At 25.3% G+C, this 16,897-nt stretch overlaps 1 protein-coding gene across 6 annotated transcripts in view; it reads left to right on the plus strand.

Annotated features, from left to right (window-relative positions):
• Positions 1 to 13,107, plus strand: part of Syx1A (Syntaxin 1A) — a 41,233-nt gene extending 28,126 nt beyond the window's left edge. Inside the window, exons 8-10 of one of the 6 annotated variants that reach the window (XM_035093889.1) lie at positions 1,143 to 1,253; positions 10,646 to 10,739; positions 11,305 to 13,107. In XM_035093889.1, the coding sequence (XP_034949780.1) occupies positions 1,143 to 1,253; positions 10,646 to 10,726 (192 nt within the window). In that variant the 3' untranslated portion in view covers positions 10,727 to 10,739; positions 11,305 to 13,107. Of the gene's footprint in view, positions 1 to 1,142; positions 1,254 to 2,213; positions 2,325 to 4,181; positions 4,384 to 6,752; positions 9,433 to 10,645; positions 10,740 to 11,304 lie in introns of those variants that run through there. The other 5 variants (XM_035093888.1, XM_035093885.1, XM_035093891.1 and 2 more) reach the window with 5 other exon arrangements.
• Positions 13,108 to 16,897: the final 3,790 nt, after the last annotated feature.

Genomic DNA, 16,897 nt, shown 5'->3' on the forward strand with positions numbered 1-16,897 from the left:
AACAAAGTTATTGAAATTCTAAATATTTTGTTTTTAATGAAATAAACATTCCTATATCTGAGATATATTCCAATGTTTATATTATTTTTTTTTGAAACTTTATTAAATTACTTTCAATATCACTTAACAGTTTATTTTCACAGAGTTTTCAGAGTGAAAATTGAACAGTAATTGTTAATATTAATAATAATCGATACTAGAAAAAAATTATAAAAAGCTCTTTATTGATTAAAAAAAATCAGATAAAAGTCTCTTGAAAGGTCGAAGATGTTTCTTCAATAAATAAAAAATTTTATCCACATTATAGAGTAAAGGTTAACGATTCCAATTCAATAGGTTCAATAAATTCAATGGATTTATACCTAGTGTACTATGCAATACTCTAGCGTTTTAAATTCATTGAAATATTTCTCACTGTACTTTTTTACTTTTACAAATCATTTTGTAAATCTATCAATCATGTGTAATGTTTTTAAAATTATTACTCAATCAAATGAACCAGGACTCTGATGGTCCAATACAGTTAACTTCCTACTTAGAAAATGATGTTGGTAGTTTATTGATCAATTACTGCATATTATTTGAAACTTTTTAATATTATCATTTAATAAAAAAAACTTATCCATGTACATCAAAAACATTTTTAATATTTTTTTACTTTTACTATTCAAAAGATAGATCATCATTGAATGTTTACCAATAATATTTTACAATAAACCAATTGGTTTATTTTGAATGAGCTTTAATTACATCATAAGTTGAGGAGATGATACATAGTTGGATCATGCATTGTCACCATGTTTAATAGATAAACAATCTTTTTACTTTGAAGAGACTAAACTAGAATGTTACCATGTCACTGTCAATATATTGATCACTAGTAAGTGATAAAAAATTCTTCTCTCACAGAAGTTACCAATCACAAACTGTTGTTGGAATAATTTCTAAAATGACTAGAGGTTTTATATTTTTTATTGTTCATGCTTCATCATAAAAATCCTGAAACATGTGTGCATAAATAAAAAGGAATAAAAATATAATCATAAATAACTATATGTAAAGATAAACTGCATGTTACTTAGATATCTGATACTAACATACTTATCATTTATAATGTGGGGTTGCGCCGCGTACCTTTTTAGGGTGAGATGATAGATCGCATAGAATATCACGTGGAGCACGCAGTCGACTATGTGCAGACGGCCACGCAGGACACCAAAAAAGCACTCAAGTATCAAAGCAAAGCCCGACGGGTGAGTCCCCCCCAATATTATCAATATATCTATGTTCGTTCACATCTAATTGATCACTTTTTTTTCTCCCTCCTCCATCTCTACCTTCATCCATCCTACTATTCCTCTTCTTCCCTTCAATTTTCCATACCAATCTCATAATCTTCATTTCCCATCCAATTCTTCCAACACACCTTCAAATCCACTAATAACTTCCATTTCCAACTTCCTATTATTTTTCTAATAATTGCCATTTTTCATTTATAATACCTTTTTTTTTTTGTATTTGTTCATTCATCTAAAACTTGACTCTTATTTCATACTCATAAAACGGCGTAACACTTATATGTGTATACTAAAAATAATTACCAATAATTACTACATACATAACATTACTTGGTTTCATGTGTGTACGATGCTTTAATTTTGAAAAATAACAAAATATTATTGTATGCTTATAAATATATATAAAATAATATATCTATATATATTTATACGTGTGCTTGTTTATTAAACTATGTGTTTCCTGTTTTTAACATGGGTGTGCTGATTGTGTGTCTCTGTCCACTACTGCTCTGTCTTATTTTAACAATACTAATTATCAATTAAACAATTGTAATGTGTATAAAATTAATCAAAAATTTATTTTTTATCACCAAATGTTGTACATATATTTATCTATATTGTGTGTGTTAAATATTTGAACACCACTGGGAACGTTAATAATTGCCTATCTTATTCCTATTATTATTATTCATCTTCATACCTACATATATATATTTATATACGTGTCCGCGTGTTATGAATTCCATGGAAAAAATATAAAACGTTGATATGTTTGGTGTCGCATTGAAAAATTTGGATTCTGCCATGCTGTCCTTTTTGTTCAACTACTATTTGTTCCCACCACAATCAAATCTCCTTTTATCCTATTGATTCCGTTCACAAACTTCATCCCAATTCCTATGCGCGTTATGGCAGAGTGAATTGGTGGATACCGTTGAATACCACGTCACTCAAACTGGTGACTACATCGATGAAGCTCGAGATGGACTCAGGAAGGCTGGACGGTATAAGGGCAAGAGGCGCAAGGTAAACTTCTTAAAGTCAACATTGACATGATAATATATTCAATAATGATGGTTATCCTGTCATTCTTCAATGGAAATGATTTTTCCATAACTTGTAGTGCCTTTTATGTGCACACTTGGTCTAGCTCCAAACTGGTCTTCCCATGTCTAATATTTCTAATTCTGCCTGGAACCATCCAGTTGTATTTTATTATATCTTAACATACAACTGGTCTTTCACAAAGTAATATAACTTTCATAACAAATTCCATCATTCTTTTTGTTTTTATCTTATTATTCTTACCTTCTTTTTTGATCCAGATGGTTTTACTAATCAAGATAACAACAATTAACTTTGATACTTTTTTGTAAAATGGAAAGTATATTGGAGAGGATTTGAATTATTTTTAATCTTAGTTAAAATAGAGATACTAATTATTTGGGATAATTTGAATATTTATAGAAATTAATTATTTTAATGGAATAATAGTTGATTACTGGTCTAGAAAACTTTTATCTATCATCTTACTATTATGTACTCTGGAACAAAGTAAGTAGTAAAACTGAAGATAAAATACTACACATGCATGTAACTACACTGGCCTCATTTTTAACTTCCCATTAGGGAGTTTTTTGTGCTGGAACTGATTTGTAAAATTTCAAATTTTTGGATCTACATTTTTAAGCATAGAAAATTGTATAAGACTAGTTATTTTTAAAATACGTGTAAGGTATTGTTAAAAACAGATATTGAAATGTAATCAATATTATAAAAATATTAGTTAATTCAGTCCAGCAATTTTTATTTGACAAATAACTGCAAAAAATGGTAGATAATATACAATTGAATAAATTATTTATTTAAACTTATTCACATAAGTGATTCATGTACGTAAAAGTTAGTTTTCATTGTAGAGTTGTATTAATATCTACTGAATATTTTTCATACTAAGTGTTGTCTCTTATTAACATTAAAATATTGTAAACAAACAGTGTAATAAATAAAACAATGAAGAGAAAAGTTTAAAAAAAAAGAAAAACATAAGTTATCATAATTTTTTCTTCTTAATTATCAATGATCATATACTCAAACTTTTGCAGTTTTAAAAATTCTATTATTTTTCTAAAATAAATATTAAACTATAATAATTTTTTACGAATTATACAATGTAAAGTTGATGATAGTACAGACCTTCAAAATCACACTTACACACACGTCTTGTTGATTGTTTTTTAACACAATGTAGATATAGATTTCCGAACTTAACATAAGCATGAAACACGTAAGTTATTTTTCTGATAGGACTTTGATATGTATATACACTTAAACAGTAGCTAAAATATTTATTGTAAACCATAATAGTGTTTAGATAAGTATTTTTAATGTTATTGTAAATGGAATTTTTTAGTAGAATTAATTGTAGACTATTATATAGCACACTTATTTGAAAGAGCTTGAAATTAAACTTCATCTTGAATTAATGTTGATGATAAATAACAAAAAAATGACTTAATATAGCTCTTCCAAATAATAAATAGAATGAAGCAAGCACTAACACACATTTTACAAAAATCTGCACCACTAAATTAAATTAACACCAGCATGTAGTTTCTTGATAAAATATAACTACGTACGCCGTTTTTACTTCTTGCTTTATTTCTTAACAAATTATTTACAATAAACAAAAATTTATTTTCATCTCATTATATTTATATGATCATGAATAAAAAGTATTCCTACTTTTTTTTGTTTCAAATTTCATTCAACAATAGTGATAATAAAATTAGTTAATTTATTGAATGAATGCTTTTATATGCATGGTCAACATAAGATCATGCATTAATATTCATGCCTATAACTTATACTTTCTGTCCACAGAAAATGATCTTCATTATGATCTGCGTCGTAATAAGTGTCATCATATTAATCTCCATTCTGCTAGCGTGCCTTCCAATACCCTAAACGACCGAAATAAATGGAGAAAAAGTATAGAAAAAGAGATAAGAGAAGATTTTAATATGTGATGTCCAAATCGTTTAGGGCATTTGTAGAAATAAATCTTTTGAAATTCTATTTAACAGAAATTAATTGGCAAAATTTTTAACTCAAATTTTACATTATTTCAATACATGTGTTTCGATTAAATTTAAATAATGTCAATTTATTAGAAAAAAAAAGGAATAATAATCAATCTATTAGAAAAACTTTTTCAGATAAAAAATTTTATTGATGATAAATTATTAAAGGGATTGCAATTATTTATAGTGTTCTATTTAGTGTGAGGATTTAAAGAAAACAATAATCGCGTGATAATTGATGCAATCGTACCTATATAAAAGAAGAAAGAAAAAAAAAACAAATAAATCTTATAATAAAACTCGTTTCGTCAAATATATATAAAGTATAAATACGTGTCGCTAAAATTGATTTTTTTTCTGATTTATCATACAAAATGATCATCAAATAATTCATCAGTATTACTTTTCTCTCAGACAAATATTCTCTGTTAAAATAAACGGGAAATTCAGATATAAACAAACAGAAAAACATTAAAAGTAGAAAAAAAAAAATGCAAAAACTTGTACTTATTGAATTTTGTAAATAATCTTTATGCCTAAACAAATCTTAATCGTTTCAATTTTGAATGAAATTATAAATAATTATAATAACTTAGAAATGAAGAGTTCATCATCATAAATAAATAAAAAGAGAAAAAAATGTTAGATAAAAAATAAAAATAAGCTGCCACTTAAAATCTCAAAAGGAATGTAGCAATGCAATAACTCTCACATTTAACTGTAATTGTATAAATTGTGCTTTCTTCAGCAAAATGTATAAATGATTAAATTAATAATCTTTTTATTTATATATTTTTTTTTTTTTTTTGTATAAGTTAAAAATGCAAACACTAACGCACATATTTATACACATGTCGCATATATATTGTGATGTGAAAGGTTGAATGCTGATCATTGAATCCATTTGTGCTGTCACACATTATTGGATAGTCGTTGTCTCGTCCGAATCGCAACTCTAATGGAGAGAGTAATTGATATAATTAATAGATGAGAAAAACAGGTTAAAAAAAATGAAAGAAAATTAGAGGGAGATCACATGTGACATGTATATGTTACTGTATCGTGGTTGTATGGTCACAATGTAATAGTCGGACGAGGCCACAGACGATCGATCATCATTCCCTTCACGCGACTAGCATAAAAAGTGAGAACTTTTCTTCTCGTACTATCTGTATGTCCTTTCATGCAAGCTCATCAACGCTAAGTTTATAGTACTAAAGCTTTCTATACAAGTTTTTTACTTCGAGATTGCTGTTAACGTTGTTTACATTAATAGTAACAAATTTGATTTTTTTTCTTTTACATTTAACTTTTTATTACATTGAGAGAAAAATGTATTTTTATTGAAAAAGCAATTTTTTTTAAATGAATTATATTTTCTTGAATAGACAACAGCCTTTTTGAAGTAATTTTATTTTTAAAATTTATATTTATTTGGAATAGAAAGAAATCATTCAGCTGAACAGTTACATTTCTTTTTTTTTTTGTAAAAAAAAGTCCTTCTCTCAGTGTGATATTGAATTAAATGCATTAAGAAAAGATGATTGTATTTTTGTTTTTTATCTTTCAGAGATGCAAATATTAATATTAAAAAATGCACTGGGTATTAAAAAATCTATTAGAAAATAGAGAGATGTTATTATGTGAATTATTTATCAAAAAGTGTTTGATTAAATATTTAAAGATTACTTTTCGATAGTAAAGTAAATTGCAAAAGGATGATATTAAATTTTATTAACATTCTAGGAATCTGATAAAAAAAAAATGTTGTAATTGAATGTTGTTACGATGTCTACGATGTGGAAAAAAAATAGCTCTCTGTATTTAGGATTTCTTGAAAACAGTTTAACCAATTTTATTTGAAATGTTTTTTTCTTGATACATCTCGAGATAACTTGGGATTTATGAAATTGCGAGTCCAATTAGTTGAGTCACTTGCAAGGAAATGAAGAAAACAAGAAATTAAAAAAGATTAAAAATAAAATTGCTAGATAAATTCAGTTTTATGATAAAAAAAAATTTATACTTTAAATAGATACAATAAAATATAGTATTTTATCTGCAACTAACCATTTTTTAAAAATAATTCTTTTTAATAAATTTCTAAAAATCATAACAGATTTTGTAAACACTCAGTGTATTTAAAAATAATCTTATTTATACTATTAAAGATACAATGAAATAACAGTAATCATAAGCTATGACTAATTGAACATGCTTAGTATTCTTGAAATGCTTAACATTCTTTCATTCAAACTGTCATTGGTGATCCGAATAACACACTAACTCAGTCAGAAGTCTAATTAAAAAAATGTATTAATATTAAAACATAAAAAGAACAAAAAATTGATGATCATTATTTTGTTTACAGAAATTGATCCTGATTGTAGTCTGCCTGACAGTGGCGGTCATCATTTTAATTATTATTTTGGTTGAAACATTAAGATGAACAAGGAAACAAAACAAAAAAAATACAAAGGAAATACAGTGTCGATGCATTGCACAAAATAATTACACAAATTTTCATTTAAAAAAAAAGTTGCAATATACATTAATTAATTGTTCTGTTTACCAATAGACAGTTGAAACAAAGGGACATAACTAAGGCTAGATATGAAATGACGAAAAAAATGTAGAATATCCTAATTGTTAAATCTCAGTCTCATCAAAAACTGCCAAATATTAAATATTGTAGTTTTAAATTTTTTTATTTATATTCCAGACTATAATTTGTTTTTTTTAATAATTTATTTAAACACTAGTCAAAATTATAAATTAACAATTTAATTCAGTATTTTTGTATGAGAACTAGTCACTTTTTATACAATCTCTATCTTCACTTTTTTTGAAACATAAAAGTGAATTAATTTAGGACTGTAATCTCATACATAAAATTAAAATAGAATTTTAACATTTTTATAAATAATTTTTTTTACATTTTTCATAAAATTTATCTTTTATGGAATTAATTTATATTTTTTTACGCAAAAGATTTTGCTGTGATTGAGATAAATATTTTACATTTTTTTCATCATAATTAATTTCCAAAAAAGCCGGCAATAAATTAAAATTGAACTTGCACAATGATTTGAACGAAGCAGTATAATGCGATACGTACATTTGATAAATATAACTTATTGACAAAAAAAAAACCCCTTAATCACTTAATGTGAAATGTAAATATGAAAGTTCAATTTAATAGTAATAAATAATAAATAAACGCGTGAAAGACAAAAGACATAATAATATTATTGTATAGGTACTTATCAAAAAATAAAAAAACTTAAAATCAGAGTGCGAGTGAAAAAAAAAGGATAATTTTCAGGATTGTTGAATTAAAAGCAACAAATGAGCTCGTAATTTTTTTTTTCTCACAAAGTTAATAGTGATTGTCACGCCAATATACTCTATACGATAAACAATAAATGAAATAATAGATACATAATAATTATTAATTATTAAATAAATTAAGAGTAATTAAGTTATATTGACATTATAATTTATAGTAGATTAAATAAATTGAACAAAATGGTTAAAAGTAACAATGAAAAACATGTACTTAGTGTAGTTGACATTTTACAGTCCAAAAAATGTTCATTTATATAAACAATAATGTACATAAATAAGAGTCAAAAATGATGTATCACGTGAGGAATAGTTGATGATACTTAAGATTATAAAATTACTGCGACTGTTTACATAATGGAGGTGAAAATGAGAGTAGTAACAAAAAAAAAAATAGAAAACAATTGAAGCAAAATGAGATTCAAGAACGACAACAGATATTGTACATATTTGCACTGTGTATATTGGGTCGAGGATCAGTCTGAGTAAGTATCGATCAGGAATAGATGTTATTATGTCCTACTACTACTACTACTGTTACTATTATTGTTATATATATATATATGTAGCTAACACACACGCCTTAGCACTCATCTAACTTTAATCCTTTTTGGAATACAAAAATTCCTTTTTCACTCCAGTTCATCAAATCGCATGAGCTGAGCGATGCGTACATCATTCGATCCACAGTTATCATTTTTCTGTTTCATATCTTTTTATTATTAATAAAAACCACGCCTTTTGTTTATCAGCAACCGGTTGCTCCTGCATGGAAAAGAAACATGACTAAGTACTGTGATACTCAATAATATATTAATTCAAAAATTATTAAAGTAAATTTAAACGTTAATGATTTTTATGAGCACAGTTCTGGTGATTTGTAGAACTTGTACTATTCTAGACAGTGATCAGTACTGTGCTCATAAGAATCATTCATATTTAGATTCATTTTTATAACAATAGTTTTTAAATCAAGAGATTAGTATGTAGCATAGTACTGAGTCATGTTTTCTTTTCTCTGTGCAATTATTCCAAGCAACAATCAAACTCCATGTTGTCAGCGATGGAAGGTTGACAACGTTGAACTCCCAATTGTTGACTTTATGGCTTTAGCTGACTTGCTCACAAATTCATTTAACCGAAAGATATTTTTGTTAACTGTACTATGCCACGGTGACACCAGCAGGAAATAGTGTCTGCTTGACGAGCATCGAATCACTGTAGTGATAATCAATGTAGTGATGAGGGTAGACAAGTCTCTTACAAAAATGTTTCAATGAAAGGTGTGATCGTTATTGACAGAAACAAGATATGAATCAAATGATGTACGTATTGCTCAACTTGTCTAATTTGATAAACTGGAATGCACTAGGGATTTTTGCAATTCAGGAAGGATTAGAGTTAGATGAGTGATGAAACATAGGTGTAAGAAACGTATGTATGTAGTTGATGCTACATATACTCTATTTTGTCACAGTAACTTGCTTGATGTTTATTTCGCTAACTTTATTTTGTATATTATTTATATTCGATTTACATTAATCTGATTATGAATTGTTATACCAAATGCATGAGTAGGTTTTGTCTATGAGCTTGGTAGAAATAATGCACTCCTGTTTACGCGTTAGCTCTTTGAAATGTATTTATTTTAAATTGAGAGATTTAGCTGGAGCAAAGTGGATTTGAAATACATACATTTTGATGTATTTGTCTGATGTAATAATCATGATCTGATGCATGGACATGGAAATACTTAGGTGGTTGTAGCACTATTTCCTAGAAATAATTTTACTTTCAATTATTCGCTCAACCCTTAATAAAAATATTTATTCTATTTTTTCAATTGTTTCATACAATTTGTTTCAATTTTCTGGAGATATTTCAACTAAAAATTCTTTATCAATATTTTTCAGTCTATTGGGTTGAACAAAATTAAAAAAAAATATCCCTTTTACAATAATTGTTTTTAAATAAATAATCCAATGCATGCAGAAAATTTTTTTAGCACTTATTTATTTGAAAGAAATTTATTATTAATTATTTCATTTGTTTATAATATATTAATATCACATTATAAATAAAGAAAAAATAAAGTTAATTCTAAATTTTGTAAGGGGCTTCTAGAAATACATCAGTACTTTCATCAAGTATTATTTCAGTTACTCCGCTTCAAAATATTTTTTAAATAAATTCCTCGTGCATTTATTATATTTTCTATAAGGTTTCTTTTTAATGTAAATGTAATTAACAAGCAATAGGATTTCAAAAAAAGGCCTTAAAAAGCAATGGAGTGACAGAGACAGAGTGAATGTTGTATGATTAAATGTTTAATAATCTTAAACAAAAATGTTTCTCGAGATATTTATTAGGTGCAAGACTTGATGAATTTTGTTTCATTCAAGAAAAGGAAATTTTTCACGACACAATTGACTACAAAATTATGCATCAATAATTGATTATAAAGTGAATTATTGAACAAACTATTCACTTATCAGTTTAAAACATATTTATTATTTTTATTATTAATTGTTACTCTGATTTGATTTATGATATTTATGATTTTGTAAATAAACTTTTTATTTAATTCTAAAAATATTATTTGTTATATTAAATAATATTTATAATTACTTTTAAATTAATTGAAATTATTTTAATAATATCAAAATATTTAACAATACAGATTAAACTTTTTTCAGGTTCAACGAATAGATAAATATTTGAATGTTTAGTAGTACAGCAGTAATGGACAGAGCATCATAAATGAAAATAATTTGTTTAATGTTTAAAATTAATCTGTGTTTAGAATTTTATATGCAAACGCTGCAAAAATGAAACAATATGTTATTTTATTATTGGTTAATTGTAATGTCGTCAATTAATAATACTTTTTTTATTAATCTTTGTTATTGCCGCGAGCAGAAGAAGATTATGATTATGATATGCCTTGCAATTCTTGCCGTTATTGTCGCCACTACTATTGGTGGATACTTTGGACTGTGAACACCAAAATCAGGTAATATTTTTTTATTTTTAATATAACATTTCATTAATTATTACTCAACAATATTAGCTTTTAATAAAACAACATCTTGAATAACTTTGAACTTCAAATTAAAGTAAATATTGATGGAAAAAGCTCTAAGATGAAGGAAATTAAAAGTGTTTTAATTAAAAAAGTAATTTAAAAATACCCTAGATGTGTCTAATAAATTTTGTTAATAATTGTAAATAATAATCTTAAGAAAATAATATGATTAGATTAAATTAAATTTATATTTACTACACCCATTTAGATTTTAAAAATTATCTCATTTAATTGGATCCAATCAAATCTATTCGAAAATGTCACATCAGAGTAAATTGGATTTAACCAATTTTCGTAAACCATTATATCATACTTAATTAAATTAAATTGGATTAAAAATTAAATCTTATAATTTTTCTCTAAGATTAATAACCCACCATCAACGCTGAATAATTCTAGAAAAATTCTTTTTCAGCATTGAATCAATAACGAGTATTTTTAGATTAATATATGAATAAAAATTGATACATTTTTATAAACCTTTTTTTTTCAGGTCAGTTCACCAATCACAAGTTCGAACGAAGTATCACCTCCGTCTGGTTAAAAAAGTGCACTTCGTTCGGTATCGAAATGTATCATGTTCATCATCAATCATCAGGCACATGGCAAATCTCACCAGTAGAATTAATCAGCAAGATGATAATAATCATCATTGTTGAACCCATTGCACTCTCATTGTATCAAGATCGTTACTCCCAGTCACAGTTATTCAGTAAAAATATCCCTATCGTGTTACTCTTTGTCGTCATTTAGGTAACCACTGTGTGTACATAAAAAGTATCATTATATTTTCATTTTGTTGATTAAAAACAATTTTTCAATTTATCTGACAATATTTCATGTCGCGAATAATTTGTTAAAACAATAATTCAACCACTCGACCTAAATATCATTGTGTTTAGGTATGAAAAAAATTAAAAATTCATAAAAATATTTATGATGACCTTTTGAATAAACATAATTAGATTAACTAAAAAAAGAAATGGTCCATCACCAAGTTAAATACCACTTATTCACGACTCCGTATACATCCATGTATTATTTATATATAAATTAAACAAACGTAGCAGACATGATTACATTCAAAAAATGTCGATTATATCAACATAAAGTTAATAGTAAATGAAATATAACTTTTGCTGCAGCAATAATATAATATAGGTGTTATATTGGAAGTATTAATTAAAAGATATCTCATTTACAAGATATATATATTTAAATCATCACTTTTGTTTAATAAACACTTACTGTATTCCTACACTTATAAATACATATAAAATAATGTATGTGTTTATTCGTGTAATAATTATTATAATATGATTGAAAAATAAAAAATATATCTATATATATATATTTAAATATATATATACATAGTTAGGCAGCGCAATAAATATTAAATTTAAATCGGCAGCGCCTACTTAATTGATAATAATAGCCAATTTTATCAGAAGAATCATGTAATATTAATGTTTTGTTGAATATATCGTACGAAAGTTAAGTCAAATTTGAATAATTACGGATTACTGTTTTGAAACATCAATTAATATATTAACTAAAATTATGATAATAATTAAATAATTAAGTAATGACTTGTTCGTTACTTCATTAAATTACACAACATTGAGGTCACTACATATATTGTACAGAAAGTGTTATTGTTAGCTTAGATAGTTATGTTATTATAAACTATTACCTAATCCAATATAATTAAATACAGAACGAAATCATTGTCATATAAATCATACATCAATATTATCATTGTAGTTATTTTAAAAAAATAATTATGCAGCTAATTTATTCAATTTATTGTATTGGGTGCTATTGATGATACGATTGTTTTATTGTAAAACGAGTGAACGCGAATGAAAGAGCGAGAGAGAGAGAGAGAGAGATTATATAGACACTTATTATGTATATCATGAATTTATTGGCGTATAAAGATTGAATAACAATGGAAAAAAAAAATTCTGAAAATGTACAAATGGTACTGCATTCCTATAATTTTTTTAATAGTTTTTCTGTGACGAAAAATCATTTACAGGTGAAGTAACAATGCAATTAATTTTAATTTTGAATATGTCAGAACATGTTTTTGATGCACAATAATTGAGTGATATATCTGTTTGCAAGTATATGTATAAAAAAGTTTTTTGAAAAGTCGCTAATATAATTGCTCTTCACCGTATAAGTCCAATTAGATCAGTAACAAGTAAAGAAATTGTTGAATGAATTTAGCAGGGAGGGTGTGAATAAAATATCAATTACACAAATGTTCATGTGTAATTATGATTAGAAAGCATAAATTGCATCGATTAATAATCTTTTCAATCGATTTGATTCTTTCGTAAGAGTCTGTTATGAAGAAAAGTTGCAGTGATATTCACTGCATTGAAGTAAGCAATTGCATAAGCTTTCTTGGTGTTCACTAACTACATAAGCTTACCCTTTAAGCGGGTAAACTATCTCTAATATTTAAAGTTGTATAGAATCTATTAGGATTTATAAAAAACATAATTAGCTACGTGCATAAATTGTTTACGGATAAGGGTACTTAAGACCGTATTTTAGTTAATCATTTATTAACTCATCAATTCATAGCAAATCATGTTTAATGATTAAATACAATTCAATTATAGACAATAGTTTGTGAATAAGAAAAATAAAAATATAAACCTCTAAACAATTTTAATCATTTGTTAATAACTATAAAAAAAAAAGTTTATTTATGTTCAATTTTTATTTTTTTTATTTAACAAACTATTTTTAAGAATATTTGTGAGTAATTTTACGGTCTTTTTGTCCTCTTGCTTTTACCGTCAAATAATAGATTTATTTCAATTAAAAAGCACACTGTTATTATTCAAACCATTATTCTGTTAGAAATGCATTTCTAGTACGATAATGGTACAATGAATGCTGTCATCATAAATTGGAACACATGATAAACCTACAACTATTCGTTATTGTTTAAGAGTGTAAATTTGAATGTATCTAAATCATTTATTATATTCATAGTAGTTTGATTAAAAGTGAATAAAGTACATTGTTGAAAAATTATTTAATTAATCCTTACAACATTCTTATTTCATTTACTAGAAAACATGCTGTCATGTTGAGAGAAATAATTTAAAAATTAAATCAATCTAAATAAATGAACATATCAATAATGTACTTTATTTAAGATTACTGTTCTTATATACCTAAAGCTTGTTTTCTAAGCTCAATGAAAAAAAATATTAATTCAATAATCAGAAATAGAAGTTAGCATTAAAACCTTAATATTTTAGCAGAGCTTAAGCTATCTTTATTACCATACATCCTTATATATAGGAATTGAGAGAATAAAGCATGGAAAAATATGTTAATTTGTTATTAATCAAATTTATATTTCTGAATAGATGAACATTATTGATTAGAAATGCACAATTGATTGTGTATGAACGATTCTGGCCTAAACTTCATTCATTAAGGTTGATTTTGTTACATTGCCTTTCACCTGAATTTATTTTAAGTATTTATATTTTAAAAATTAAATCTATCTAATGAAATTATTCCGTCAAAATATCCATCAAAAATTATACATTACTCAACTTTAGAATTCTATTAATAAAAAATCTATCAGAAGTATTGGCTAGTTATTATTAAATAATATTAGAAAACATTTGAATGTATTTATAAATCAATTTGAGATGTAATTCGGTGAATTTTTCTCAATTATCTAAAAAATGTTTAAATGAAAAAGAAAATGATTTAATTAAACATAATGCCTTGCATTCAACTTCGGCCTCTTATTATTATATTCTTCACAATTCATAATATTATTATGTGCACGCATAGCCAGTGATGTAATTTTAATTAACATTTTTGAACTGAAAATTTTTTAAACGTCACTCATATTTGCATTTTCTGTAGAACACAACAAAAAAACAAAATAGAAGAATTATTTGTATGAAAGAACAATCTTCTGCCTCGTAAAATCTTATACGTCATTAAGCATCCAAAATAATTAGATAAAAAAGTAAAATATATTAAAAGATCATGTATAATAAAGTTTTAGGTGCAATAAGAATATTATTCCGTACATTTAACATCAAAAATGTATATGGATCGTATCACATTGGTGCAATTACTAGTTATGGAAAGCTAATGTAATACCCTTATGACGGTCAATTTCACTTTAAATTAAAATACTCTATTCTGAAGAAACAAATTACTTTTAAATAAAAAAAATATGTTTAAAATATGATATAAAAAGATAATTGCATGGTATTTCGGCATTCATGCGATTAAGTGAGATTATTGATAATATACATAAACACAATGAAAAAAAAAACAACAATTCTTCAATGTAGTAAAAGAAACAAATGCATCTACAAATATGGCAAATACTTTTTATTGTAGGTATTTAATAGAAAGAAATCATAAATAAAGATATACTGTATTAAAACAAAAATCTTATTAAATAAATCAATGGTGTTTTCTGCCTAATAAAATATTATACTCTCATACTTTCGTTAAGCAAGTTTAATAATTAATCTTTTCTTGAAGTGAAATGATTTTCCTTTAAAATTTAATAATACACACTAATATTAATAATTAAAACAATTAATAATTACTGATATTCACTGTACAAACTTGGCAATAATTATAAGTACCTTCCATAATCATTGCATTGCTTAAAAAATAAATATCTAGCATATCAATTTTCGGGTTTGTGAATGAACAATATCATTTATTACATCTTATTTAAATTATTTCATTTAATAATAATATTCTGTAAAAAATACTATACTTACCTTAATCTAATTTAAACAAATGAAACAGTCTAGTCCGAATTATCTATGACAGTGATGGTGTACAGCTTGTATTTTTATTTTAATGAAATATTGGGTCATTTGATTAGTATTGAGACATAATAGTAATTAAATACATCCTATTAATGATTTTTTTATCTAAATAAATCATAAAACTAAGTAATTTAATTTTTAAAATAAATAATAATGTTGAATAATGTCTCAAAACTGATCTAATGACCTTCAATACTAAAAGTATTGAGCTAATGATGATGATTATGGTAGACAGTATGTGATTATCTTATATGTGCCCTTTTAAAGTGTAAACAGCACAAAAGAAGAACATTTCTCTACGGATAGAAGTAGTTCTCTAGCTGTTAGTATTGAAATTACATTGATTCAATTCAATAAATAAAAATGAAGAAAAACCTGAACGTGATACAATCACACGTTTTTGTTCACTACGCATCAAACTGGCAGGCCGTCTTTGGAGATGCTATTGCTCACTTGTAACAATCATATCAACTATTTACAAACGTAGAAACGTGAGAGAATTTGACGTTTTTGCTGATGGAATCGTTGTAATGACATACTAGTATAGATATGTGGTACGTAGATAATCATTGAAGACTTGTTCACAGAATGATGCTATTTATTTTGATTATTATTTGAAATGATACAGTAGATTTTGAAATATGTATATCATGTTAAATATCTTTTTAAAGACATCAGTCAGTTTGATCGTACACTTAATGGATATGTACCTAAATAATACGGAAATAAATAAAATAATTTCACCTATATTTATTTGATTCAAGAATGAAATGAATGATAAAACTATAAATTTAACTTAAAAATACTTGTTAATGTACAATTATATCCTTTTATTACATTATATTTCACTAATATATTGAGATAGTTCAATGTATATTTTACATTACTGGCATTAGAATATTATCTTACGTTCATTTTATATGTAATTAATAATGTCTGCATTAAAAAAAAAAAATCGTCCACCCATAGTTAGCACATAAAATACGGTATCAGTATCTATACTTATAGACACAACCCTCAAGAAAATATTTAAACTAAAAACATCACGGTGTTCAATGTGTTGAAAAATATGTTATAAAAAAAATAAAATCAATTATAATTCATTTTTGAGTTTAATTTTTTCCGATGAATTTGCTATTTCAATATATGAATATTTCTTTAGATTTTTTATAATAATAAATTATCATAAATATTCTCTACTATTAACAATTATTATTATAGACTGGTATTATATATTTT

The sequence above is a fragment of the Chelonus insularis genome, unplaced genomic scaffold (assembly GCF_013357705.1).
Source record: "Chelonus insularis isolate UGA/USDA-ARS -01 unplaced genomic scaffold, ASM1335770v1 scaffold_277_pilon, whole genome shotgun sequence".
Lineage (NCBI taxonomy): Eukaryota > Metazoa > Arthropoda > Insecta > Hymenoptera > Braconidae > Chelonus > Chelonus insularis.